Source organism: Chiroxiphia lanceolata, chromosome 11, assembly GCF_009829145.1.
Source record: "Chiroxiphia lanceolata isolate bChiLan1 chromosome 11, bChiLan1.pri, whole genome shotgun sequence".
Taxonomy (NCBI): Eukaryota; Metazoa; Chordata; class Aves; order Passeriformes; family Pipridae; genus Chiroxiphia; species Chiroxiphia lanceolata.
Window position 1 is genome coordinate 18,633,809 of NC_045647.1, and position 25,457 is coordinate 18,659,265.

Here is a 25,457-nt window from a genome sequence, read left to right on the forward strand (position 1 = left end):
AACACTGCACACACTTCTGTTCCATACTTACCCTAATAAATTTTGACTCCTGCCATGTTAGAAAATCCCTGGACTCTATTTGCTTAGGAATAGAATTGATGATTTGAGAATCTGTCATGGAAGAAATTGCCTTCTTCCATAGACACAGTGCAGGATGTAATCCCAGTGCTGATGCACTGGATACTGTTACTCATCCAAAACCTTGGAAACCACCATGATTTTAGGGTGGGTTTGACCTGGTTTAAAAATTGATTTCCTATTTAATGCTGACCTAGACCTGTATTTTTATAAAACTTGTTTAAAGAAAAATCCCCAAACCAACCCCCTGCAAAAGCATCAAAGACACCCCATGTTTTCCTCTTTATCTTTGCACCTGAAGACATCAATAAGTTATCTGAGGGCAGACTTTTGGAATTAAGGCAAATATTGTCGGGATGTTACTTGCCATTTTTCTCCCTATAATCGTGTGCTGGAAATGAAAACAGTTGAGGTTTGACAGGAAACATTTGAATTACAGCCACAGTTTGTTTTGTGAATCTAAATTTAGTGGAAGACAAACGCCCAGAATTGGGAAGCATTATTTTCACCATTGGCACCTGAAAGAGTGTTTTTAATATTCAATCAGCTTCAATGACATAATTAAACTAAATGAGTTTCTGTGCTTAATGTCCTGTTTAATCATTCAGATAGTTGTTTGCTGTACTTGGGAAGCAATTCTAAGAGCACAAGTGCTGCCTAAACCAGATGGTTCATTTCCATCTGGACGTGGCACACGGGGCACCACCCAGGAGGGCAGAAACGGCAATAAAGACCCTGATGTACCTGGAACCAAAAGAAGCAGCTTCTCTTCTATAGTTCCACTGCACTTCTGGCTGGAATATTTCCCTTCTTTTAGCTCATTAGCAGGGATTTGCATGCAGGGTGCAGCACAAGCCACTGTGTAACATCTTTAACTTAAATAAGACTATGGTGACATTCCTTCTCCACGGTGAGGGTGGACATGTATCAACCAAGAGGGGAAGGCAGCTTGGGAAACAAACTGCTGCTCATCTTGAGCCTGATGTGGCCTTTAAATTTGGTACAGTTCAAAGCTGGCAGAAATCCACCAGTCCTAAATAAAGAAGCTTTCAGTGGGAGTCTCAGTATTGCACACACTGCAGTATTCTGGGGTACCACTTATTCTACTAATTAACATTAAAAATACCTTAGGAGGCTTACTTCTTGCACCTTTTTCTCCCAGTTATTTAGATTAATTTGATGAAGGTATGAAGGAGGTGGATAAAGGAGCTCACCTAGTGTAGTTCTACTGAACTGAGGCTGGCAGAACATTACTTCACCCTGACTGAACTTTTAGCACTGTCTGGTTCCATCAATGTGCAACAGGGATTTGAAAGAAAGGAAACAGAGCTTAATCAAGAACAAATAAACCAAAGATATCTCTTGGTCATGGTGCTTTGTTAGGTCTTGGAAATAAAAAGGAAGCTTAATTAAGGAATTGGGCCAGATATTGCCTGGAAAAAAATAGTTCTGATTCAATCTTAATTCCCTACCAGAAAACCCAGAAAATATTCTGAGCAGAATCTCAGAACCAAGCACCTCACTTAAAAAGTTCTGAAATATTTGGATATATTAAATTATTTGTAGATGGGATTTTTTTTTTTTCTGGAAAACTCTTTTTTTTTCATAGAGGATATTCTGATGGTTGGTTCACTGTATTATTAACTTCAGTCACCACTTACTAATTGCAGTGACTGAACCAGTTGTTTAGATGCCCATAGAGAATTTTTGTTCCCCAAAAGTTTGCTGGAAGTAGCAAAACAGTATCAAACTCACAAACTGGCATGTTCTGCTTTGCTTTTCTTGGTTTTTTTCAGCCCTCTTTCCAATCTATTACACCAGTACTATTATTAGATTTGGGAATTTCTGAGTCTTATATTTAGTTGGATTTTTGTCTGAAAAATATGTGCTGCAATAGGTTCCTGATCCATCTAATCTGTTTCTCTCCTCCCTGGCTAAACTAGTCATCCTTTTCCATCTTGGAATGTTCACCACTTAAGTACTCTGCATGTTAAAGAGTGTATTTTACTCCCATGGAGTCTTGAGAGGGAAAGAAGTCAGTAGAATAGTTCAACAAGAAGTGTAAATACAAGCTTATTGTACAGATAAGTGAAAAACATGCAGCCGTTCCAGAGTTCCATTTGTATAACAATAGCTGTTTGAAGTCACTGAGCCTAATTGTGCATCCAAATTAATGCCATTATAATGCCATTTAAATGGTGACATTTCCAGGCAGGTGGAAGGAGGTTCAGCTCTTTGCTTCAGCTCAGGTGGTGAAGAATTTTTCCGTAGTACTCGTGGAACATAATCTGGTGATAAATTAATACCTGCTCTAAACCAAGCTTTTCTGTGCACCTCGACACTTTTGCAAACCTGAACATTAAGAAAAGGTTCAGAAAGGCATTTCTGTTAAGGCATTTTTGCCTTTTCCAGGTGTGCATAGGTAATGCACATTTGAAATGTGGGGGCACGTTTTCCTAATAAAGCTGGGTTTATAGCGTATGTTATATGCTGAGACAACAAAGAACATGGTTCCAAAATGGGAAATAAAAGACAGAAAAGACACTATTATATTAAAAAAGGTAAAGACTCGGGGTTTTTTAGGGGTAACACAAGGTAAACACAGCAACTGAATTATATCAGAGGATATCCATCAGGGGGGTGTGTGACATTTTTGGAGGATATTTCTGCCCACCTTTTCAGTCCAATACAGAAGAATATTCCTTACAACAAAACAGATCAATACAACCAGCAAGCTCTTAATTAAAATGTGTTTTAAATAGTGACACATCCTAAAGGAGGTTGCTCTGAATTTCTGAGTGAAGTTTCAGAGATTTTCTGTTTTGTCTGAACCGGTACAACCAAGGCTGGGCTGGATTTTAAAGATCTTTTCTGTTCCTTTAGGCTTGAATCGAGCTTGGTTTACCTTTATTTTGTGTGGCAGTGCTAATTTGTATGTTTGTGATGTTTTGCTGAAAACAAAAGACTTCTTAAGGAATCAAATTTTATCTCAGAGAGTCATGGACCCAGTTCTCAATGCACTGAAAAGATCTGATGCTTTTTTTTTGTTGTTGTTGTTGTTGTTTTGTTTAAATACATCTGGCCATTAGTGCATTTTTGTTTTTATTTGGCTTATTACTGCCGAAATTTTCTTAGTGTTCTGATGAGATATTTGTGCTCTCAAATTAGGCTCAGTGTTGACAGATGTTCTCTCTAATCTGTGTTTCTGTTTTCCTTTTAAGAACATGGGAGATTTTGATTATTTAGAGAAAGATATTTTGATTATAAATAGATAGTTGCATTGCTTACTATGTTCTAGCACAGCAACTTATTGACCACTACTAAAAAAATGGAATTTTAAAAAAAAGTGTGTTGCAAGTGTGTGTGTATACATATGCAAAACATTGATCTGTTTAAGGACACATCCATATATCCTTCCCTTTTTCAGCTTTTGAGATAAATCAATAAATTTGTATAGATGAGAATGAATTCAATATTTTTTTTAAAAAAAGGGAGAGAAAAAAAGGTTTTTCTATGGCTTTAGTTGATCTGAATGCCTGAAGGGATTCTAAATGAGAAATTAATTGTATTCTTTTGAGTGAGGTGAGGATCTAAGGAGCAATAAGTTAAAACCCAACAAGCAGTACTTGATTTTTTTTCTCAAGGCTTATGATTTGTGTCTTACACTCTTATTTTTTTAGTTTCCAAACTATTTCTTCACATACAGGAAAGAGTATTTAAAGAAATGCCCAAGCCCAGTAAACATTCACTCCTAGTTTGCTCTGAAAATTATTGCTTTTTCTCTGTGCTCTCACAGTGCCTTACACTGAACAGACAGAACATAATTTTCTACTAATAAAGAATAAAATATAAAGTCTATTTCAATTAATAGCTTCATCTGTCAGAAGTTTCTGGTCATTTTATATATTCTTTTCACCCATTTCATAGGAGCACTACAGATCAGCTTTTTGTCTTTTAAAATTCACTGCCTGCTAAGGATATGTCACTTCAAATATTCGAATATTACTTCAATAATGACCTTTCTGTCATTTTTGATGCCATCTTTGGTGTATTTGTACCTGTGACACAGTGACAGGGGTTTTTTTACCAAGCTTTTAGTAACTGGCCTTAAATACATGTGATAACAACAGGTTGTTCCATTTCACAATTTATTTATTTTTTTTTTCAGAAATAGCCAGTGTGCAATTGCATTGACTGACCTTTTGCAAATCTCTGTTATAAAATTTTTCCAAAGGGTAAATCAAAATTTTTTTGGTCAGAAATTTCTGTTTCGGTGTGTTTCCACAACCCATAGCTAAAGGTTTTTAAGAGGGTTTCCATTATCTGAGGTGCATCTAACATTTGAGTCAATATACCAATAAAAGCTATAAATAATTTATATAAAATAAAGCAAAAAATATTACTCATAAGGAATTTACTTAACCTTACCTAGTTAAACAGAAAAACTCAATGTCCCTGTCAATTTGATTTAGACCAATAGAAATCTCTCATACTGAATTTGTTTTCAATATTCTTCTTGCCATTTGGGAATCTCCTGATTTAATTCAATATCTCCTTAAATACTTTTTGCTGTGTTGATTTGTCAAGCTTAAAGCCGTAAAATTGTCTTCAAAACTACTTTTTCCTATGCCTGAAAGTCAACCATAACTGAGAAAGATGAGAGAAATTGCACATATTTTTTGTTTTGTTCATGTAATTGTCCAGGCACTGTAATCTTGACTGGAGTCCCTGAGGGACGTTTGCAGAACTCTGGAAAAAGATTTCCAAAGTTACAAGAATTAGCTGTGTGAAGCTAAACTGTTATGTTCCAAGAGGTAAACTTGATTACTGACATTTCTTTTAAAAAGGGAATCTGATGTGTTTGGTTCATGGATGTGAGGCCTAAAGCAGACTGATTCTTGCTCGAGGGTAATATACAACAGAGATTGTTTTAGTTATGTAGTTATAATTCCCTCAGTATAGATTTTTAAAGTGTAACAAATAGCTCTGGGTACTATCATAGATGTCTTGCCTAATTTTATTTTCTTGAAGTTGTATGTAACTTATAATGCATGTTTTCAGGTACCCATGTCATGGAAGGTTCTGGAAGAATGCTGGTAACTGCTGTGGGGGTGAATTCTCAAACTGGCATCATCTTCACTCTGCTGGGTGCTGGAGGGGAAGAGGAGGAAAAGAAAGACAAGAAAGGTAAATTCCACGACACATAAGGATGCTCTTAAGAAAGCTCTTTGCCTTTGTGCAGCCAGAGCTCTCCTCCATTCTTGACAAATACATATGATTTTTAAAACTTCCTTCTTATTTTTTTTTTTGGACACGTTTTTACCATCACATGTCACACAGAAAAACGGCAGAAGCTGTTAACCAATAAATACATTGGATAACAAGATGTTTTTCCAGTGTGAAATTGCAAACTCCCAACACATAATTAAATCCAAGGGGATCCATGGGCATGCTCCCTTTGCCGTGGCTTCTCTACATGAATCCATGCTCACCTGCAGTTTGCCAGGGTTTGGCTCTTGTGCATTTATATCCATGTAACTTTTTTTTTTTTTTCAGGAAAAAAAAAACCCTCTTAGCCATGGAAATAGCTGCTTAGAGCTTCAAAAATAAAATAAAGATAAGATGTGGTTTTTTTACCAGCCCAGCTGTTTAATGTCAGTGACTGACTTTAGAGGCATTTTGATTTCTTAAGGTGTAAAGGTCAAGCTAAGAATAGTAAAAGACCAGAATGTAGCAGTAAATGTTAGCAGACAGTTTAATTTTCATCAGTTAATGAAATCAAGGAGCCTCTTTAGACTTTTCACCTTATTATAGTGTGATGTCACAATCTACTGCTAATTTATGGGTTGCACACCAAACAGAAATATGGTTTAATGTCTGTCCTTTCCAGTTTTTGTTCACAGTCTTGTAAATTGTTCTGCTTTCAGAATTTCATTCCAAGTCCGTCCTGAGAATATTTACCTTTCAGACAGAATTAAGGGCCAATGAATATGGGGTTTTTAGATATTTCTGCTCTTTCTAGTGGGTCTCCCTATTAATAAAAAGAAATAGTCACAGCTTTTGTGAACATTCTACTTGGTATAGTAAAATAGGATATATAGATAGGAAAGTAGATAGGAATATAGATAGGAAAGCCAAATTCATATGGTTTTCATGGCCTATGGCTTCCATTTCTGAATATATTCAACAAGGGGTTGCCATTGGCTTCCTTTTGCTTTGAGGAAATCCCTTTTTACTTAATGAAAGACCCTGTGAAACGTTTACCATTTAATTTCTGCACAGAAATGCCCAATTCCTGCAAGACACGGGGAGGTCTAGGAAAATTAAAGAGAGAGAGACTGAAAGTAAAAGTCTTTTAAGTCAGGCTAGTTTTGAACAGTATCTTAGAGTTTGTTCTTGCTGTAGGAGAAAGGCTTCTATACCTTTTGATTTCTGGCAGCATCTGCTCTGGTGGTGTTTGGGGATGTTGTAGGTGAGAAGGAGCAGCTTCAGTCCCTGTCTGATGATGGCAGCTGAGCTCCTTGGTTTAACTGGGCTGGACTCTGGATGTTACTTTGCTCAGGACACTGGTGGTTCCCTCAGGTTTCATTGTGGATAGCCTGGAGAAACAGGGAAAAAGAAATCAGGGGTGGCAGAGTAACACAGTATAGTCATAACTCACAACCCAGGGACAGAAGTTTTTACGGAGACGTGTTGGAACTTTGGATGCAGACACTGAATCCAATATAGAAAATATATAATACAGAAAATTCCTCCACATTTTCTGGTGCTGCTGGCAGCTTTGTGCTCGGGTAGAGCTGGTTGTGTATGGAGACCCAAACTCAAATAACATAAACCTACAATTCTCTGAAATCCTGCCAGTCATAAGTGCTTGTTTTACTCTGTGTGGGGCGTGTGCTTTTATTGTTCACTAACATTGTGTAAAAATCATCATTCAGGTGGGAAACAGGAGGATGGACAGCAGCTGCCAGGTAGAGTAAGAATTGTACCGTATCAAACAGAAGGCTGAGGCTTTTAGCCAGTGAGCTTTGGTGCAAATCAGGGGCGAACCACTGATTGAAATAATTGTCTTCGAATCAGTCAAGTTTAAAATTAAAGAGTGATTTCGAATCAACAGGATTGTCGGTGGCAAATCATTTTAGTGTGCACGCATCGTTGGTGTTGCAAATCTTAATGCTGAGTTTGAATAATCAGCTGTTCTCCACAAGTAAATTACAAAGTATTAAATGTTGGAGTCCATGGTTTGCTGGGAGCAGTTCATGCTGTGCTGGTTAGTGCGGGCATCCGAATGGAATGAAAAGCAAGCCCGAGCAACAAAACCACTTGAAGTCGTTGGCATCACAGTAATCAAATTTGCAATTGAAATTTTCATGAATGCACTTACCCAGGGTGTGTTTTTAAATCCTCTCTGCTGTTTATTTTCTCCTCCAATTTGTAAATAAAATCAGACCGTTTTTCTGGAATAACAAACCAGTACGGTGTCAAACAGCCCCTGTGGGGCAAGTGCTGAAGAAGTTTGAGAGTCTCAGTCAGGATTCATTGTAGGACTTGTGTTCTGTTGTGAGCAATTCACCAACAGAAACAAAACAAAATTAGTTTTATCTGTTATTTGTAGGGACTAATTTTCCCGACTCCGGTATAAAAAAACACAATAAAATGATAAAATATTCCTCTAGTTTTTCACTTTCCTGTTAGGAAATATTTCTTCACCAATTCCTCTAATATGTGGATAATTACAGAAAACAAAAAGTGTTTGTTTTCTAATACTTTTTTCGTTTCACCACAAACCAGGAAATATGTCACATCCATTCTTTACATTTAAAATAACCCATTATTCTCCCCAGGGCTATATTTGCCATTTCCATATAAAAGACAAGAAAATTTAACGTTTCTACTCAGATCAATGTGCATATTAACCAGGTGATGGCAGGTCATAGGCTGAGCACAGACTGGAATGTATGTCATGATAATCATAATGTGCAACATTATATAAAACACAAAATATGTAATGTTTAGTACTATGTAGTAGTATGTACATATACAGATACAATGAATATTTTAAATGGCTATTTTAAAGCTACCCATGTATTGTGTAAAGTAATTAACTCAAAAGGAAACATTTCAACCATTTTAGTGTTTGCATAACATTGTGCTAAAATACAAAAAATAACACATAAAAGGACTAAAGCAACTATACAGCTGCACTACTGTGTAGTCAATTATCATCAACTTTTACTTTGTTAAGTGTTTCTTATTTATTTATTATTATTACTGTTGTTATTGTTATTATTTCATGTTTGAGTTTTTACTTTACTTTGTAACACCTTTACAACGCTATTTTGCTTTTGAAATTTATGTTAATTTAATTTGAAGCTGTTTGATTTTGGAGAAAAAAAAATGCTTTTTTTTGTTCCGCATGACCGTTCGTTCATGTTGTTGTTATTATTTATTATTTATTGTTGTGTTGTTTTTTTGTTTCTTTTTATCCATTATTGCACAGTAGATTCTTCCCATCCCTCCTCCCACCCTCCTTCAGCCACAGATGGTGCAGCAGGTGCAAATGCCACTGATAATGCAAATGCCAGCTTAGTCAATGGTACGTCACTACCCCCGGCCTGTCTGATTTGAGAGATTTCTCTCCTGACTGTGTCACATTCCCCCTTCCCTCACAGCCTGAACAGATGTTGTGTGTGCCTCTGATTCCCCTCTGAGAGATCCTGCTCCCTAAATTCTGTAGCAGCTTATCAGAGATGCCACAGAGACGCCCCAACTTGATTCCCACCGAATCAAGTGTGGCAGAGGAAGAAGCAGGAGTTGTGGTCTGTTTGCCATTAATTAAAACTGCAATAAAAGGTGCAGTTATGCAAGGCTGGCTTCAAAACTTCTGAGTAGATTCACGTGAATTTTCACTGTGAAGCCCTTTACTGGTTTCTCAGCACAGATCTGAAGAGGAACACCGTGATAAACGCATTATATCCGCTTTTCCTCTGGTGTGGCACTCTCACAAGTAATCAAATAGTCTCCAAGTAGCTCTGAGGAACAGTGCTGGGATCAGGAATCTGGCTAAATTCCAACTAACACTGTGTTAGGAACAACTTTTGCTGCTTTGAGCATCTGTTCCACAAGCAACTGAGAAGTTTTGTGGATGTTTGGGTATGCCCTCAGTGATATCCTACTAAGCCTGTCTGTATTTACTTAAACCAAACTCAAATATTACTGTAGTCCATTTTGGCTGTCTCTTAGTACAGGTTCTTCACCCCACTTCACACGCAGATATTTCGGTATCTCCTAATAGTCTAATTCCACTATTAAATTGAATTTAATGGGTCAATATTAGTCTAGGCATCAGCCGTATTTTTCTGCTAATCAGATACATGAGTCTTTATTTGCCATAGAAACCTTTCCCTCTTGTGCAGAGCCAAAAATACTGACAAAAGTAACTCTACTTTTCATCATGCTTGTGATAGAATTTTTTTTCCGTGCAGGTCAGCAGTCATTGCATAATGCACATAAATGATAGTTTCTGACAGAAATACCCACTGCTAAACAAGGACTAAGATATACTAGTGCAGTGTCTTATTTAAAGCAATTACACAGGAAACATTTGAACCTATTTCTAAATATTTTTGTTATAATTTAAAAGAAACATATAACCAGATTTAAAACTCTACTCCTGCACAATCTGGAAGATTAGGATTTACAGTTCCTACATCTCATTGCATGACAGAAATCTCCATCATCCTGGTTCCAGATTCCTCAGGGTCCAAGAACCGGGAAATTAATGATGAGTGTTTCATTCTTCATTAATGTGAGGGTGGGGAGGCCCTGGCACAGGTTGCCCAGAGAAGCTGTGGCTGCCCCATCCCTGGGAGTGTCCAAGGCCAGGTTGGATGGGGCTTGGAGCAACCTGGGCTGGTGGAAGGTGTCCCTGCCCATGGCAGGGGGTGGGACAAGGTGATCTTTAAGGTCCCTTCGAACCTAAACCATTCTGTTATTCTATGATGGTTTTAGGATAATTTTACTTATGAGTGCAGAACAAACATACACACACAGAGTCTTCCCTCCCTCCTCATTTCCATTGGATCCTGCTGTGTTTCTGCTCAGCCCTGCAGAGCACTGAGTGAAGCCCCTCTGAAGTGCTTTGCTGGAGGAGAACCAGTGCTCAGGAGGTACAGGATGAACCCTGTTCAAACCCAGCTTTCAGCAAGCTGGAGTTGCCTGGTAAATACCTGTTGTGTTTGGCCTTAATGTCTTGAACCTAATAAGGAAATTGAGTTCCAAGGGATATTAAATCAGGGTCTGAAGTATGTGATTTCCTATCCTCTCTCCCAACAGAAACAATGGTTACTGTCCCTGTTTATCTTGGAGTCGAGAGATGCATCCTCGCTGCTTTTCAGTGCACAAAGGGTAGAAGGCAATTTTTTTGTGCAGCTGATTTGTTTTGGCTTGTGAGATGAGGTAGTTCAATTAATTCTGCACATCTTTAATCAACATGGTTGAGGTGTGATGAAGCTCACCCACAAATCCAAAAAAACCAGACCCATATCAGCTGCTGTACCATTTTACCTGAAGTCTAATACCTTTGTGTAGAAAATACCATCAAATAAGAAAAGCAAAATTATATACATGAATAAGTATCAAGCTCAGGAAATGTTTGTTAGTTGAAAATCAACCCATTACCATTGCAGACAAAATATTTTTATTCTTAGTTGTCAATAGACAATTGACACAAAAAAAGTGTTTTGTTTTCAGTCAGTGAGCCTATAGTGATAAATTCATATAGTTTGTGATACAGCCCATGTATTGAAGGAACTGTTATAAATTCTGTTTTGTTCTAGCAGTTGAGGTCAAAATATATCAAAATTGTTGTTGGTCTCTTTGTTAAAACTATGGTAAAATTATGAACAATATGTTCAGTTTTTAAAGGGTTAAAAGTTTAGGTTATAAGCAGAGCAGAAAATTTTGCAGAAAGGTATTAATTCAGGAAAAGTCACCTAATTTTAGAATATTATATTTAGTAAATGTAATTTTAAAAAATGAAAATCTGGGAAGCAGCAATGACTGTTTACAGCTTGTTTATCCCAAATTTGATTTCCTTCCAGTAGAGCAAATTGCCCCAAATTTGTTTTCCTTCCAGTCGAGCACAGCCACCTTCCTAAATCAGGATTTCCATGGTGGGTTGTCTGGGTTTTTTTGGTATTTGTATTTCAAGGAATTTTCTACCCTAAATATGTATTCAGAAAACATAGAAACAGTACAGAAATACCATGCCATACACAGAGAAATGTCTCAGCTGAAATATTTTTTGTCTCCTCTAAATCCCTGTGTATGTACTGAACTACTGTTCAGTTCCTGCAAAGCAATTTGCAGTTTGCATGTATTTTAGAATATTCCCTGAAATTTTAAGTGAAGTTATTTAGTGAGTGCAGAGAAGAAGTAGCTAACATTTTCTATTTGAAAGAGTGGAATTAGACTTGTTCTTTTGTAATGAACCTGTGTTTTACCAATACTTTGGCTCTGCCATCCCACTGCGTGGAAAAATTCCTGATGATCCACGTCAGACTCGTTTGATGTCCCTTTGCCCCCAGATCTATATTTGCAGCATGTGCCTGTTTTTCCTTGCTGCAGAGTGTAACTGGCTTGGCACAACGAGGGCTCTAACTCATTTTCTTGCAAGATGAGACATTTTGGAAAATCACGGTAGTATTCTATATTTTTTGTTCCATCACAGCACGAGAACATAACTGCATTCTTTTCTTTGGTTTATTCCGAGCACTTCCAAGTTACAAACAATTTCTGATGCCAGCAATAGGTCTTTGTTATTTTGTCTCTTCATAAAGAGCTGAGGTAGGTAAAGGGGAGTCTTTTCTTTGGAAGTAAAAACTTAGGCAGTAATGATGCCGTGAGTTCTTTCCAAAAGCCAGAAATTGTAGTAAGGCAAAGACAACGTGCATAACATTTTATATTCAAACTCAAAACCTTCAAAGCAACTGCAGAATACAAGTTATATTAGGAGGCTCTAAATTCCATTCCAAATATTCTTATTTTTCATCCCTGCTTAGAAAAGTGATAAAAATAAACTCAGATTTCTCCAGCCCAAACACTGTTCACTTTACTTATTATTCGAAAGGAAAAGGAGAAAAGATTTGCAGAATTATGTAAAAATATATTCTATTTTTGAGATGTTTTCCACATAATATTATTAAAATATTAATAAATACTAAATATTTTAAATGTTTCTAAACCACCTCCAAAAAGGGGGAGCATTTCTGGTCCTGGCACTGCCTGAAAGGAGAAAGGATCTCTCAGCAGTAGTGATTCTATCACCTCTATTTCTGTCTTAATTTCTCCCTTTGTTCATAATTTATAGCAAAGTGTAGCCTTAAAATTCTTTGGAACAGAAGGAAATAAATCCTTTACAGTATTCTTTTCTTTATCATAACTACCCAAATGGCCTATTCTTTGTTATTCTGTCTAAATAATTGAACTATAATTCTCTGTGATGACTTTCCCCTCCATCCCTCAATAACCTAAATGCAGTAGGGTAAGAATATTAAGAATATATTTTTTAAATACCTGAGTTTACATTGTTGTTAGTGATTCTTTATTTTGTGTACTGGTGTTCTTACATCAGTTGATAATTATGACAACCCTTTTAAATAGCAAATATATATCCCAAAGTCACATACTTTGATTTACATAGAAAAATAACCCCTGTTTTGGCTTTGCCAGTTATGAAAGTCATGTTTGTTGTTTTGGTGGTGGTTTGTTTGGTTTTTTTTTTTAAAGTTGAAGATTCTTCAATTATACTTCAAGGTTTTGAATTGGACTCTGCACCAGGAGCTCCAGAGCAGGACATGGAGCAGACTGTCTGCTCTAAATTAATATTTTCCAGTTCCTAAGGAAGGCTTTATACTCTAGCCAGAAATCAGAGTCTCCAGAGATGTTTCATGTCTTCCAGTAACTTTATTAAAACCCCTTCTAAGTAAAATAGCCACTAGGCAGGTACCAAATCCAACTGTGCACTGTACGGAAAGATTTTATCGGGAATTCCGCTGTGCAAAGGAACTTGGTTTAGCTCAGCTTCACAGAGTCGTGTCTTGAACCAAAGCATAAGGCTTTGGAAGACAGATACTGATGTTTTAAAAGTCATGTTTTAGCCAAGGTGGGGATAGAATCAGAAATATGGACAAGCAGTGGGTGGTAAATGCTTTCCTCAGTGATTCAGCTGAGCAGCGAGATGATTAAAGGTGGCGAGATGTCCTTCCCTCGGCTGCAGTTCTGGGCTTTGCACTTTCTCCCTGTGACACTGGGGCCTGTTTGTGGCAAATTTATGACTGATTTGGCCACTTTGGATCTCTTTGTGAGAAGGCTGTTTTTAGTGTTCTCCCATTTAGTGAAAAGACAAACGTGCAAGAAATTCAATTTTGCTTCTATTTATTCCCAGCGGAGAGTAAAAAAAAATTCATATATGTGGAAGTCAGAAGGGCAAGATCTACCTGCTGTCACATTTTTTAATAATATCTAATGATACATTTCTTACTAGAATGTGACAACAATCCTGTAAAGGTGTTTTAACTTAATTTTCCTTTGCATTATTTTTTATTGTGCGTTATACATAACCACAAAAATGGACCGTCATCCACGCTGATTTTTATATTTGTAAAACTTGAATAGTCTTTTCCATAAATTCATGTATTACTGTGGAATTTCATAAGGGATCTCACCAAGAAATTTGGAATATATTTGAAAAGTTTTAGTTGTTATTCTGAAACAAATGACTAAGGACTTCAGTGTAGTAAAACTGTATGTAGCTAAAACGTTAAATTGGAAATTACAGATGCACTTGGTAGATCTTTCTTTAGGATAAATCTGAATATAGGATAAACCCCTGGCACTTCTATTTACAGAAGTAATTTGCTGAATAGTACAACCAATTGAGGAAGATACAATTTTAAAATCATATCTGATTTACAATTTTATTTATTTTTATATATTATAACACTACTATTTCTCTGTTGTCTCAGTTTGCTAAAATAATGAATTTGATTCTAGAATACATTAAGAAAGTCACACTCTATGCTGGTGTGCCACAATTGTACCTGCCAATTTTTTAACTCCCAGCCCTCTGAAATATCAGTTCAGGAGCATTATTCCAATTCAGCTTTCCACTGGACTCTCTTTATTAGTTTCACGCTCTTAAATAATGCAAGTTCCTCAAAAATATGTGCTGAATATTTAGTATTTAACATGTTAAAACACTAACTTTGGCTGCAGTTCCTTGGATGTGCCCAGCTAAGTTAACCATGCTTCTAAGTGAACATATGGAAACAAGGGATCCTGACTAAGTCCCTGTAATGTGTTCGTGGCTTTTGTCTGCCCATTTTATCTGAATTCCCATTTTCATGTTCTGTCTTGGGTGAAGATTGTTTACTGTCTGTTGTCTGTTGAAATTTTTCATCATATAGGCAAAATGCAGGATGGGAATATGGAGAACAGCCAGAACAAAGGTAATCTTCTTTCATATTAAGGAGGTTGTGGATTTTATTTTTAGCATGTAGTTCAATTCTGTTCAAAAGTCAAGTGAAACCCTGTGATTTTGTGCTTGTGTGTGAAAATGGCCCTTTTGTTCAAAGAGAATGTTAAAAACCAAACCCTAAACAACCCAACCCAACAAAAAACCTACCAAAGAGATTGTAACTTTCAGAAGTTTGATGTATCAGACATTCAGGATAGGACATCAGTATTTTTAAGATGCCATTTGTAGATGTTATTTTCATCTCACGAAGCTCATTTGAATTAATTTTTCCTGTGGAAGTTATGTATGCTTCGTATTGTTAGTGATTTTCCAACCCAATTTTTTTATGTCTCATCATCTTCTGTGTTTAATGGTATCACATGGACATATTTTATTTTGCAGGGACAGGGTAAAGCAATAACAAAAGGAAACCTTAAAGCCCAAGGGTTACTGAACAGTGTAAAAGGCTATCATAAGGATAAATAACAGGAAAAATAAGAATCTTACGAGTTTCTTGTTTAATATACAATCCCAGGAAGACTGAAACAAATATTTTGCTTTCTCTGAAGCAAAGTCATGGTTCCTTTTTTATTCTAGGAGACACAGCTATCATGAGTTCTTTGAGTTATACCAAATTAAGTGATAACTTCCTCTTCTCAGATAATGCTAAAGATTGCAAAGGTGATGGATCAGAAACTAAATAGATAAATTCAGTTGTTAATGATATAAAACTACCAAATATAATGCTATTAAATGAATAATCACTGGGGTTAGATAGACAAATTAGATTTCCAGGTCAAATAAGCATGGTCTTGTACAATCTCTTCATGAATGTCAAAGCAAAGCTATTTCATTTCATTCTGTTTAGTTTATTGTGTTCAGTACAAAACAGACACATACACATATATAAACTGCAGTGTCATTGCTTTTAAGAAACATGATGCTAAAATAAAGTTTCCTTGTATTAGCATTCTTTCAAGAAAGGATGGTTCAGCTCTTAAATGCTGTGTGCTTTTTGTGGGACAACGGTGATTCCAGCACCGTCAGACCCCATGGATAAGTCACTTGAGCACGGAATGCCAAGGAAACTTTATAACTCTGGTATTATCTAGAATAGTGGTTTGCAGAGTGTGGTCCCCTGGTCACTGAGGTGCCTGTGCAGCCCAGAGAAGGGAGCACGGATCAGCTGTGGAACCACATCACCTTCAAAATGCTTTCATTGGAAGTATGACTGTAAGGGTGCACCGCATTCTGCGACACCCCAAAATTTAGAGGAGTACAAACCAAAGCATCTGAGCTCTGCTATTCTAGGAAATCCTGCAGTGCTGACACGCTGGGACTTGCCCAAGTCATTTGCAAGGCATGGAGTGATATATATGTGTATAACATAAAGTGTCAGAAATAACGGATCGACCCAATGGTTTTCCCGGTCCTTGAGCGGTTGTGCCACGGATGTGTTTGTACCCCAGGGGTCCCACAGGGCACCTGCCTGACCTGGGAGTGAAAGGTCATTCTGGTAATCACTGTCACAAGCAGCCCCTGCAGCAGATATTGCTGGTTGAATCCCGTAAGTACGAAGACTGAGCTAAAAAGAACGAGGGCCAGCTCGGGAGTAACAGTTTTGTTCTGCATTATCAGCCAAGCAGCAGGACGGGGCTGCTGCCATGGAGATGCAGCCACTGAAGAGCGCAGAAGGGGGAGAGGGAGATGACAAGGACAAGAAGAAATCCAACATGCACAAGAAAGAAAAATCTGTCCTTCAGGGAAAGCTGACCAAGCTGGCAGTCCAGATAGGCAAAGCAGGTATGGCTGGGGGACTGACCAAAAAACACTGTCTTAATGAGACCTGAGAGCTGCAAAGCAAATTTGTTTGGTTGTTTTTTGGGTTTTTTTTTGAAAGGGACAGGCCTTTTTTACTGCAATATTTAGAAATGGGTCACCCATAAAACTGTTCTAAGGTTATCATGTGGTATTGACAAACTTTTCTTCCTCTGAAAATGAGCTCTGAGAGTCTCGAGGCTGGAAGCTTTGGGCAACTTGGATTGTAATGAATATTTGAATCAAAATGAAGTGTAGCTTTTCTCATAGTTAATATTCCCAAGCACAGTAATTACATATTTAATTTTGTCTCCCCTTAGAACTTTGAAGTACACGGTTCCAGAATCTCTATAATCTCAAAATATCACTCACACAGAATTTCCCTCTTATGGATTCTGAAATCATTCTGTTCTCCCTTAATATCCATGTTCCTGCCTTCTACCCAAGCATGACACAAGTGTTGACTCTTTTATCCAGAACCATCTGGTCCCTGCTGTTAGAAGCAGCACTTCTCCAACATGTAGGTAGAAAGTGGAAATCTTCTGTGATGGCACAGAGTTCATTAGGTTTGTTTTTCTAGTGCTGTTGAAGAGATTTTGGTCTCTCTCCAGATCCTTGGCTGAGGTCCTACAACAGCTTCCTCACTTTACCTCTGCTTTATTTCCCTTACCCTTCTTCACCAGTCTGATTTCTACCCCACATATTCCTTCCCCTTCCTTTTAAACTTCATTTTGGTCAGTTGATCACATAACCCCAAGATGCCAAATTCTCTTTTCCCACACAGTGTGTGACTCAAATTCTGTGGTTACCATCTCTGCTGTGCAATCAATACTGTGCCTGGTTTTGTATTGCTCAGGCTTCTCTCCTTTGTTTGCCATGATTATTAACTTCTTAGGTTAAGTACCTTTCTACATTGCCTTTGATTCTTGCTCTCTTTGATATTTCAGCAGGCCCGTGAATATCACAGTTAAAGTGATTGTGTAGGGATTTCTAACCATAATGTGGCGACTAATGTGAATTAAATTAATTAATTATTGTCTCCTTTGGTTTTTCTTTGTCATTGGGCAATCTATGGGGATGTCATGTGTTGTCATGAGTATTTGCCTGTATAATATTTTAATGGATTTTCCTGTGTCCTCCGGCATATAATGATCTCCCTGACTCATCTGTTTCCTGTCACCCTTAGCATCCTTCAGCTTACCAATTTTTTTAAAGTGCAGTCAAGACATGAAATTCACAATATTCTCCTTTTTACTGCGTGATCCCATCAGGGAGAAATTAATTTATTTTGAAATGCTGGCTTAACTGCTTCACAGAAACCTGCCAGAGAGCAGTAATCACAGCAAGGCAAAGCTGAGGCTCTGCTGGAGTTTTTATTTGTATACTCCCATCCAGGAACAAAATTGTGGAGGAGCAGTGCTATCCTAGCAGTCTGTGCCATTGGGAGAGCATATTAAGTGCTTGGGATCTTTTGTGAATTCTGTGAAATTTTTGTTAATGTCTCTGCTTCTTTTGAATCTCTCCTTGTAAAAGTACACACTTTATGGGTGTCCCTTGGAAAAGGGAAACCTTGGAAACACCTGTATTTATCACATTTTCAAGAAACTTAGTTAAAAACTGTTCTGTGGATAATTCTCTGTTACTGCTCCCTTATGTTCCCCCAGATACATCCCTAGGGCTTTTCTAAAGTATTTTATGCAACAACATAAACTACAGGAGGCTATTTTTCTCAGGTCTCCTAAGATACATTTATTAAAGAGAAAAGTGAGTGTTTGCATGTGGATAGACTAGTAATGTGTAAAAGGTGGAGGTTAAAAGGACAGATAAATATTTTACCAGGCAAAATAATGTACTAAATTGAAAAAACTTAAATAAGTGACAGAGGAACTCCTGGAGAACTGGACTGGCTGGGAAGTTTTCAAGGCAGCAGTAAGACAGTGCTTAAAAATGAATGCAGTGTGATTCAGCTGCTCTGCAGCATTCAGTGTTTATGCACTGGAATGTAATGCTGTTATAATTACATTATAGCAATGTTTCTTCCTGTACACTTGATCATCATCATCATTATTAATATTGGTGAGAAATGTCACTTAGAATAAGAAAATAATTTCACATCAAATTCCAACACAGATTTCCGATTTCTGATGTTTTTAATCGTGTTCTGTGTTGTAGTAATGGATCATTTCTCTTTCCAGGTTTGGTGATGTCTGCTATCACTGTCATAATTTTGGTACTGTATTTTGCCATTGACACGTTTGTGGTCAACAAGAAGCAGTGGTTGCCTGAGTGCACTCCTGTCTACGTCCAGTATTTTGTTAAATTCTTCATTATTGGTGTTACTGTGCTCGTGGTTGCTGTTCCTGAGGGACTTCCACTTGCTGTCACTATTTCTCTGGCTTATTCTGTAAAGGTAAGAAACATTAAAAATAATCATGGGAGGAAAAATGCTGTTTGCTCGAGTTTACCACTGAGTTGACCCTCAGGTTTTATCAGGTGTGATGAAACTCGGTCTGCAAATTATGTGTTCAAAATGTTATTTAGAGTGAAACTGTTTTAAAGTAAACTCATATTGAAAGTATCTAATGAAAATGTGAATACATATGTTTTCTAATAGGTCTCTTTAAAACCACACAGTGCAGGATAATCAGGTAGTAGAAATACCTATTTGATTTGCAAAGAACAAGGAATTTATTGAGCAGAATTTACTCTGAGAACAGTCCAGTCTTCGGACAGGGAATAATTTTGTATTCAAATTTTCTTGTGCAATAGGACAAAGTTTTGACAAGGATTTGAAGCCTTCAGGAACACTTTACAAAGAAATTAGAGTTTCACTGAAGCTTTCATGTACTTTTCTGAAATGCAGTTGCAGTTCTTTGAAGTCAATGTAAATGATTCTATTAGGAAGCTAAAGAGGATTAAAATCCTGGACTTGTGGATTACTTTAGCAATTTAGTCAGATGGGACTTATTTACATTCTGGGAATCTTAGATGAAGATGAAGTCAAGTTTATTCCCATTTAGCATGTAAACAAATTATGAACTTTAAGAAGGAATATCTCGATTTCTATGTAGCCAAATATCATAATTATTAGGGGGGAAAAAACCCCATGAGTCGAGGATGACAGTTTGCTAATAAAAACTGTATCTGCTTTTAAAATATTTTCTCATTCTCCTTATGTCCTTCATCTGACACCCTTTTCCCTTTTTCCCCTTTTTCCCCTTTTTTCTCCTTTTTTCCCCTTTTTTCTCCTTTTCCCCTTTTTTCCCCTTTTTCCCCTTTCCCCTTTTTCCTTTCCCTTTCCCCTTCCCCTGCATGTATAGTCCATCCGTGTGCTGCAAGATAATATCCTGGCATTCCAAGTATTGCTAAGAAAAAGTTGAATATTTGCCATAATGATGATGCTTGAATAATGCCGTTATTTTTGTTTTCTTTAACTAATCTTCGCTGTTAGAGCTATTTCTTGAAATGTATAATATTGCAAACAGTTATGGAACCATTTTAGCTCATTAAAGGCAAAATTATCTCAAGGATAATCACAGCTTGGTTGTCTGTAAGGGTCTGGGATATTGACCGGGATCAAAGTTCTGATTTAGGGAGCTTTATGTTTTCACGAGCAAGACTAAACCCGTTCTCCTGCGCTTTTTATAACCGATGTTCAAAACCTGTCAAAGCAAAATCGTGAAGGTTTTTAATTTTACGTGGGTTTTTTTTTTGTTTTTCCTTAGAAAATGATGAGGGATAACAATCTGGTCAGGCACTTGGATGCCTGTGAAACGATGGGAAATGCCACAGCCATCTGCTCCGACAAAACCGGGACGCTGACGACCAACCGCATGACGGTTGTCCAAGCCTACGTTGGTGATGTCCACTACAAGGAGATCCCTGACCCAGATTCCATACCTACCAAAACCATGGAATTGCTGGTCAATGCAATTGCTATCAACAGTGCTTATACTACAAAAATTCTGGTGAGTGGGCTGTTTTTTTTTTTTAATCAATAAAATAAAAGGCAGCAGAAGGAGGTGCAGGGTTTTTTTCCGAGCCGTGCTAGTTCTTGAACATCCTGTTGTTGATTATGAGGTGGTAAATACTGGTGCTGCAAAAGTATATGTTTTATGGTTTGGTTTTTTTTATGGATAGGGATTTACTTACAAGTACAAGCCCATGCAACATTTAAAAATCTCCTGCTGTCGTTAGATTGGGATGGTTCGGTTTTGGTGCAAATAAATTTGTTAACACAGCTGGTTCTTACTGAGACTTCCCCTGTGTAAAATGATTCCTGTGTGTCTGAGAACTTTCAATTGATTCTCAAATATGACAAATTGGATTGGTCCAATCAGTGAGGTTAATGAACTTCGTTCCTTCTGGTTTCAAGTGAGTCACATCCAGAAGTATTTAATTCAGTCTGTAAAGGAGGCCAGAATGGAAAGATCCATTTTGCTTGTGGCATTAGGTTCTTCTGCACAGAGCTAATTAAGAGGCTGAAAAATTTTGCAATTCCAATAGATTTGTTCTTTGAAAGGTCAAGCTGGATTTCAATGTTGCTGAACAAGTAGACTTTTTTTTTTTTAATTTATGAATATATGTATTGTCCTTTTTATTGTTCTGTGCTGAACTGCATAATATAGTCTTACACACACTTCATGTTTTAAAAGTAGTCTTTTAAAATACTGTCACAGAAAACAAATAGTGCTGAGTGCTGGAGCACACATTGCCTTTAAATCTTGCTATGTAAATATCTGGATATTAATAATAATCCACAGTGGGAAGAAAAATATTTAGAGAAATCTCACACGGATTCGCCAAGTGTGTTTGTAGCAAAGGTATTTTTGAAATGAATGCTCTTGAGGATTGTCTGGCCAGGATGAGTGTCTGAAGCTTGGCACTCCAGGAAGGGAAATGTGGGGAGAACCAGCTCCTGGGGCAGGGAATCAATCAGCAAACCCTCCATCAGCTCTGGAAGGTGCTGTGCTGTCACCTCCCAGCTGAAAGCAGCCAGCAGTGTGATCCCACCTCTCCTGTCCTGTAGGGACACGCAGCTTCAGTCAGCTGAGGCTGGAGCCTTGGAATTCCCTTGGAATTCAGACCCCCTGGGGAAGCAGAGCTCACTCAGCTGGGAGCATCCAACCAGCAGCACCTGTTCCCAGCTGAGCCCTGGCTCTTCCTCTGTCCTTGTCCTGAGGTGTGTCCAGGTCAGAACCAGGCAGGTTAAAGACAGGAGAGATGGGCCTTCCTCGCTCAGGGAGTTCAGTGTAAAAGCTCAATGTAGATATTTTATGGCAACAGCTTTTTGGAAGCTGATGTGTGTGTTTGTAACTCATCCTCAGTACACAGGCTGGGATTAACACAAGGTAACAGAGATGAATTTGGGAGGAAGGATAACAAGTACCTATCTAAATTTGTGTTGGGATAACTGCTACAGTGGTGACACCAGTCACACACCAGTTCACCCTCTCTGAATCCTGGAACAGATGTAGGTTTCTGAGTGGGGAGGCATCAGGTTTTCCAGTCCTGTCTCTGTAATCTTAAGTTTAATATTCTGTCGTTTTTCTCGTGGTAATAATTTCATTTAACTGAAAAATTTCTGGTCAATAGTAGTTCTAAAATGGTCTTAATGTAATTTTGAATTTGGGGGTTTTTTTTCGCTCTGACTTGTCTTCGTTGCTTCTTTTTGAAATCGGCTCTGTGTGCATATTAAAAGGAGTCAATATTTCACCATCTCAGTACTTTTTAAAATATGCACAGAGACTGATCTGTGAAACTGATAAGTGGGAGAAACCCTCTGAAAATCACAATTCTTCTGGATGCAGATCAGATAACTGCTTGAAGTTAGCTGTGTAAAATTAATGGTGATTTTTAGCTATTACACAGCATCATAAGATAAATAAAGCCTTGTGGTTTGGCCCCTCCCGAGAACCACAGCTTCAGTATCAGAGGAGTTCATTTTATTCCTTGTCTAGAGCAAACTTAAGCTGAACTTTAAGATACAAAGTATTGTTCCATAGCCCATTTTAAATCATAAATAAATGCAGTAAAAATTACCTGGGGGAGTTGTTTCCAGGACGAAGTCCACAGAATTATTTCTCTAGCTGCTGATACTGAATGCATCCCTGTGTGCTCATTCTTTGAGCATGTTTAATCAAATTGTGAATATCAGCTCCAACCCAAAGGGCATGTAAGAGTTGTGTCGCTCAGACTGAGTTTTGCATATTCTATTTTTGGCTATCTAGTTATGCCTATGCTGTAAATTGTGCTTTGTGTGAACTTCTGTTCAGGGGGATCACATATGGGGCCATAAAATTAGCCAAGATGCTCTGCTGAATGAGAAATATTCCCTCTTGCATTGTCTTTTGATTAAGGGGCAATTGAACCATTGATAAAAGTATAAAAAGAAAATAATATCAGTGCTCGGGATAAAAGATTCGAATTTCCCTGAGAAATTAAACACAAATTATTCCAACTGAACAATAGCATCATTAAATATAGTTCTTTTTAATGCATTCCAAGATTAAGTTGCTGAGTGAGCTGATTTTGCATTCCATTAACTTCAGAGCAACTTTAATGCAGCTTTAATGCTGTTTTAATGCTGTTTATGTGAAGCTGTTCTACAAAAACCTTTTCTTTTCAGCATTCATGTTTTGGATAGCTGTCCCACATGAAATAAAATTAGACTTCACATATTCTGGCATGTGAGCTATGATGAGGGCTGTAAAGCGTCTCTTACTCTGGGAGCAAAAATTTGCATTTTGGGAATACTTTGATTGCACTCAGAGCAGAAGCACATTGATCTTGGATATCATAGAGCAGTAATGAAAGAGAGACTCCAAACACCAAAACTATTGATTTGAACTTTTCTGTGGAGCTCTTCCTTGCATAATTTCAGTTTTAATTAGGAAGGTATTTCTTCTTTTAATTTCCTGAAAGCTGTCCTAGGGCATTGGGTGGGTATAAGGTGTTCTTATTAAGAAGACATCACAATTAGTGTTTCACTGAGTGATCTTCAGCACCAGTGAAAACGTCCCAGCTGACCCTGTTATTATTAGGAACTAGCACAGGCATTTCATTTGGTACTTGATGGGTGCACAGGGAGACTAAAAGTTACTTATTCCTGTATTAGGTGAATCTCTGGATCTGCAGCAGGACTGTTTTCAGTGGAGCTGGAGCACCAGCACTGAGCACTTGCACAGTGTGTGGCACAGTGTGGTGGCAAACCTTTAACTGAGGGTCTCCAAGGGAGAGATGTCACAGGAAAGTGCCAAACATTCCCTCCCTTCCACAGCTGCTGCCACCTTAGGGAATGAAGTAAACAGATGTTAGTCTATATGTTAGTAAATCTTAGTCAAGTTATGAATGTGACCCCGGAAAACCTTTGGAACACAAAGGCCTCTACTGGATGAAACCAGACAGGGAGAATGAGGAAAAATAAAATAAAATAAATTGTAGGCAATTTTACTGCAGCCAGAACAGAGTTCTATATGCAGAACAACACCTGCATACAACACTATAACATCCATCTAAAAGATAGTGAAGTTACCAAGGTTGCTGCAAGCGAATTCCAACCATGTTCCTACCACGTGGAACAGGGATGATGGAACTGCAGCACAGCCACTGGGATTTATTGGGAGAAAGGAAGGTGTCAATTCACCTTCTTCTTTTGTGTAACGGCTGGAGCCTGAATATATAGTGAATAATCTCACTAAAATAAGAGGAAAAAAAATGTCTAACTGCTTTGTACAGAAAGTAGTTCAAGGGATTTTGGCACAGAATTTTATTTTTATATTATTATTATTATTATTATATTAATATTGTTATTATTATATGTCATTCTTTTGACTGAGTGTCTGATGCAGAATACTGGGGTGAACACACTGCCTGTTACTTTGAGAAAAGAGATGAAGGGAGGCTGGCAGAACAGGTTGTGAATCCAGAATATATGGGAAGTCTCAAAAAAAATTACAAAAATTCTACGAAAGCAAAATGTTGAAAGTAATGGAAAATAAGATTTAACACAACAGCTGCTTTGCAGGAATAGATTCAAATCTATTGTTGGTGTTGAGAACACGGATGGAGTAGCCAGGTGAAGGGCTCCTTTCATTTGGGAGGAATATTTGCATCCAAAAGAAGTACAACTATCTGAATTGTTGAGAGACACAATGTTCCTGTGAGGAACAATCTTTCCATAGATATTTAAAGTGCAAAATATACTTCTTTCTTACAGATTTTTTTTGGTTTTTTTTTTTAAAATCAAAGACTGAATTTTTTTTATCAAATACTTGGATTAATCTTGACTTTTTTTTTTAATTTGTTTAATCAGACAAAAAAATTGTCTCAAGAATAATATATATATACAGATATATTATTTAAGCAAGAGAAACTTACTGTTTTAGCTTTCACCTTTCATAATTTCAACACTATCAATACAGTAAGACCTTCTTAAAGACAACTTTGGAGTTGTTTTGGGGAGGAATATGGATATTTGGAAGTTTCCTACCAAATAATTTAAAAACTTGAGGTGTAGTAGGTATGTTTATGGATATTCTGAACAGTTCCCCCCATTAATGTATAAAGTTATTGCTCATGGAAAGGAGGATTGAAATGCCATCTTTTGAACAGTAGCTGCTCCCTAATTCTTGTCTGACAGAGCACAGACCTTTCCTTTTTTCTGTCTATATACATTTATTTGTTTGTCTCTGTGTGCATTTGAAGCCTTGTTTTCCAAATAGAAAGGAAGGAGACCATAACTGTTTAGGAAAGATTGTTTATTTCATTTTAACAGAGCTGAAAACCCAATAGATCAGGTGATGCCACACATACCAACAGAAAATAGAGTATTTATATGTCATATACAGAAGCAGAGCCTGTGCTGTATCGTAGCTTTATCTGCCAAAGGCAGCTCTGTTAAATGAAACTGCTATTGTGTATCCCTAGAATTCTCCTTATCCAAAAGAGAAGCATGAGAAAACAGCTTTTGACCTCCAAACTATATTTTAGTTACTTTGGTATATGAAATTGGGAAGATAATTTTACTCTCAGGTATGGTTTT

At 37.4% G+C, this 25,457-nt stretch overlaps 1 protein-coding gene across 21 annotated transcripts in view; it reads left to right on the forward strand.

Moving 5' to 3' along the window:
- Nucleotides 1-25,457, forward strand: part of ATP2B2 (ATPase plasma membrane Ca2+ transporting 2) — a 410,328-nt gene that overhangs the window by 314,840 nt on the left and 70,031 nt on the right. For 12 of the 21 annotated variants that reach the window (XM_032698696.1, XM_032698681.1, XM_032698695.1 and 9 more), the window contains 6 exons: nucleotides 5,140-5,265; nucleotides 8,582-8,674; nucleotides 14,547-14,588; nucleotides 16,235-16,399; nucleotides 18,610-18,824; nucleotides 20,140-20,382. In XM_032698696.1, coding sequence (XP_032554587.1) covers nucleotides 5,140-5,265; nucleotides 8,582-8,674; nucleotides 14,547-14,588; nucleotides 16,235-16,399; nucleotides 18,610-18,824; nucleotides 20,140-20,382 — 884 coding nt within the window. The remainder of the gene's footprint in view (nucleotides 1-5,139; nucleotides 5,266-8,581; nucleotides 8,675-14,546; nucleotides 14,589-16,234; nucleotides 16,400-18,609; nucleotides 18,825-20,139; nucleotides 20,383-25,457) is intronic. The other 9 variants (XM_032698697.1, XM_032698693.1, XM_032698703.1 and 6 more) reach the window with 2 other exon arrangements.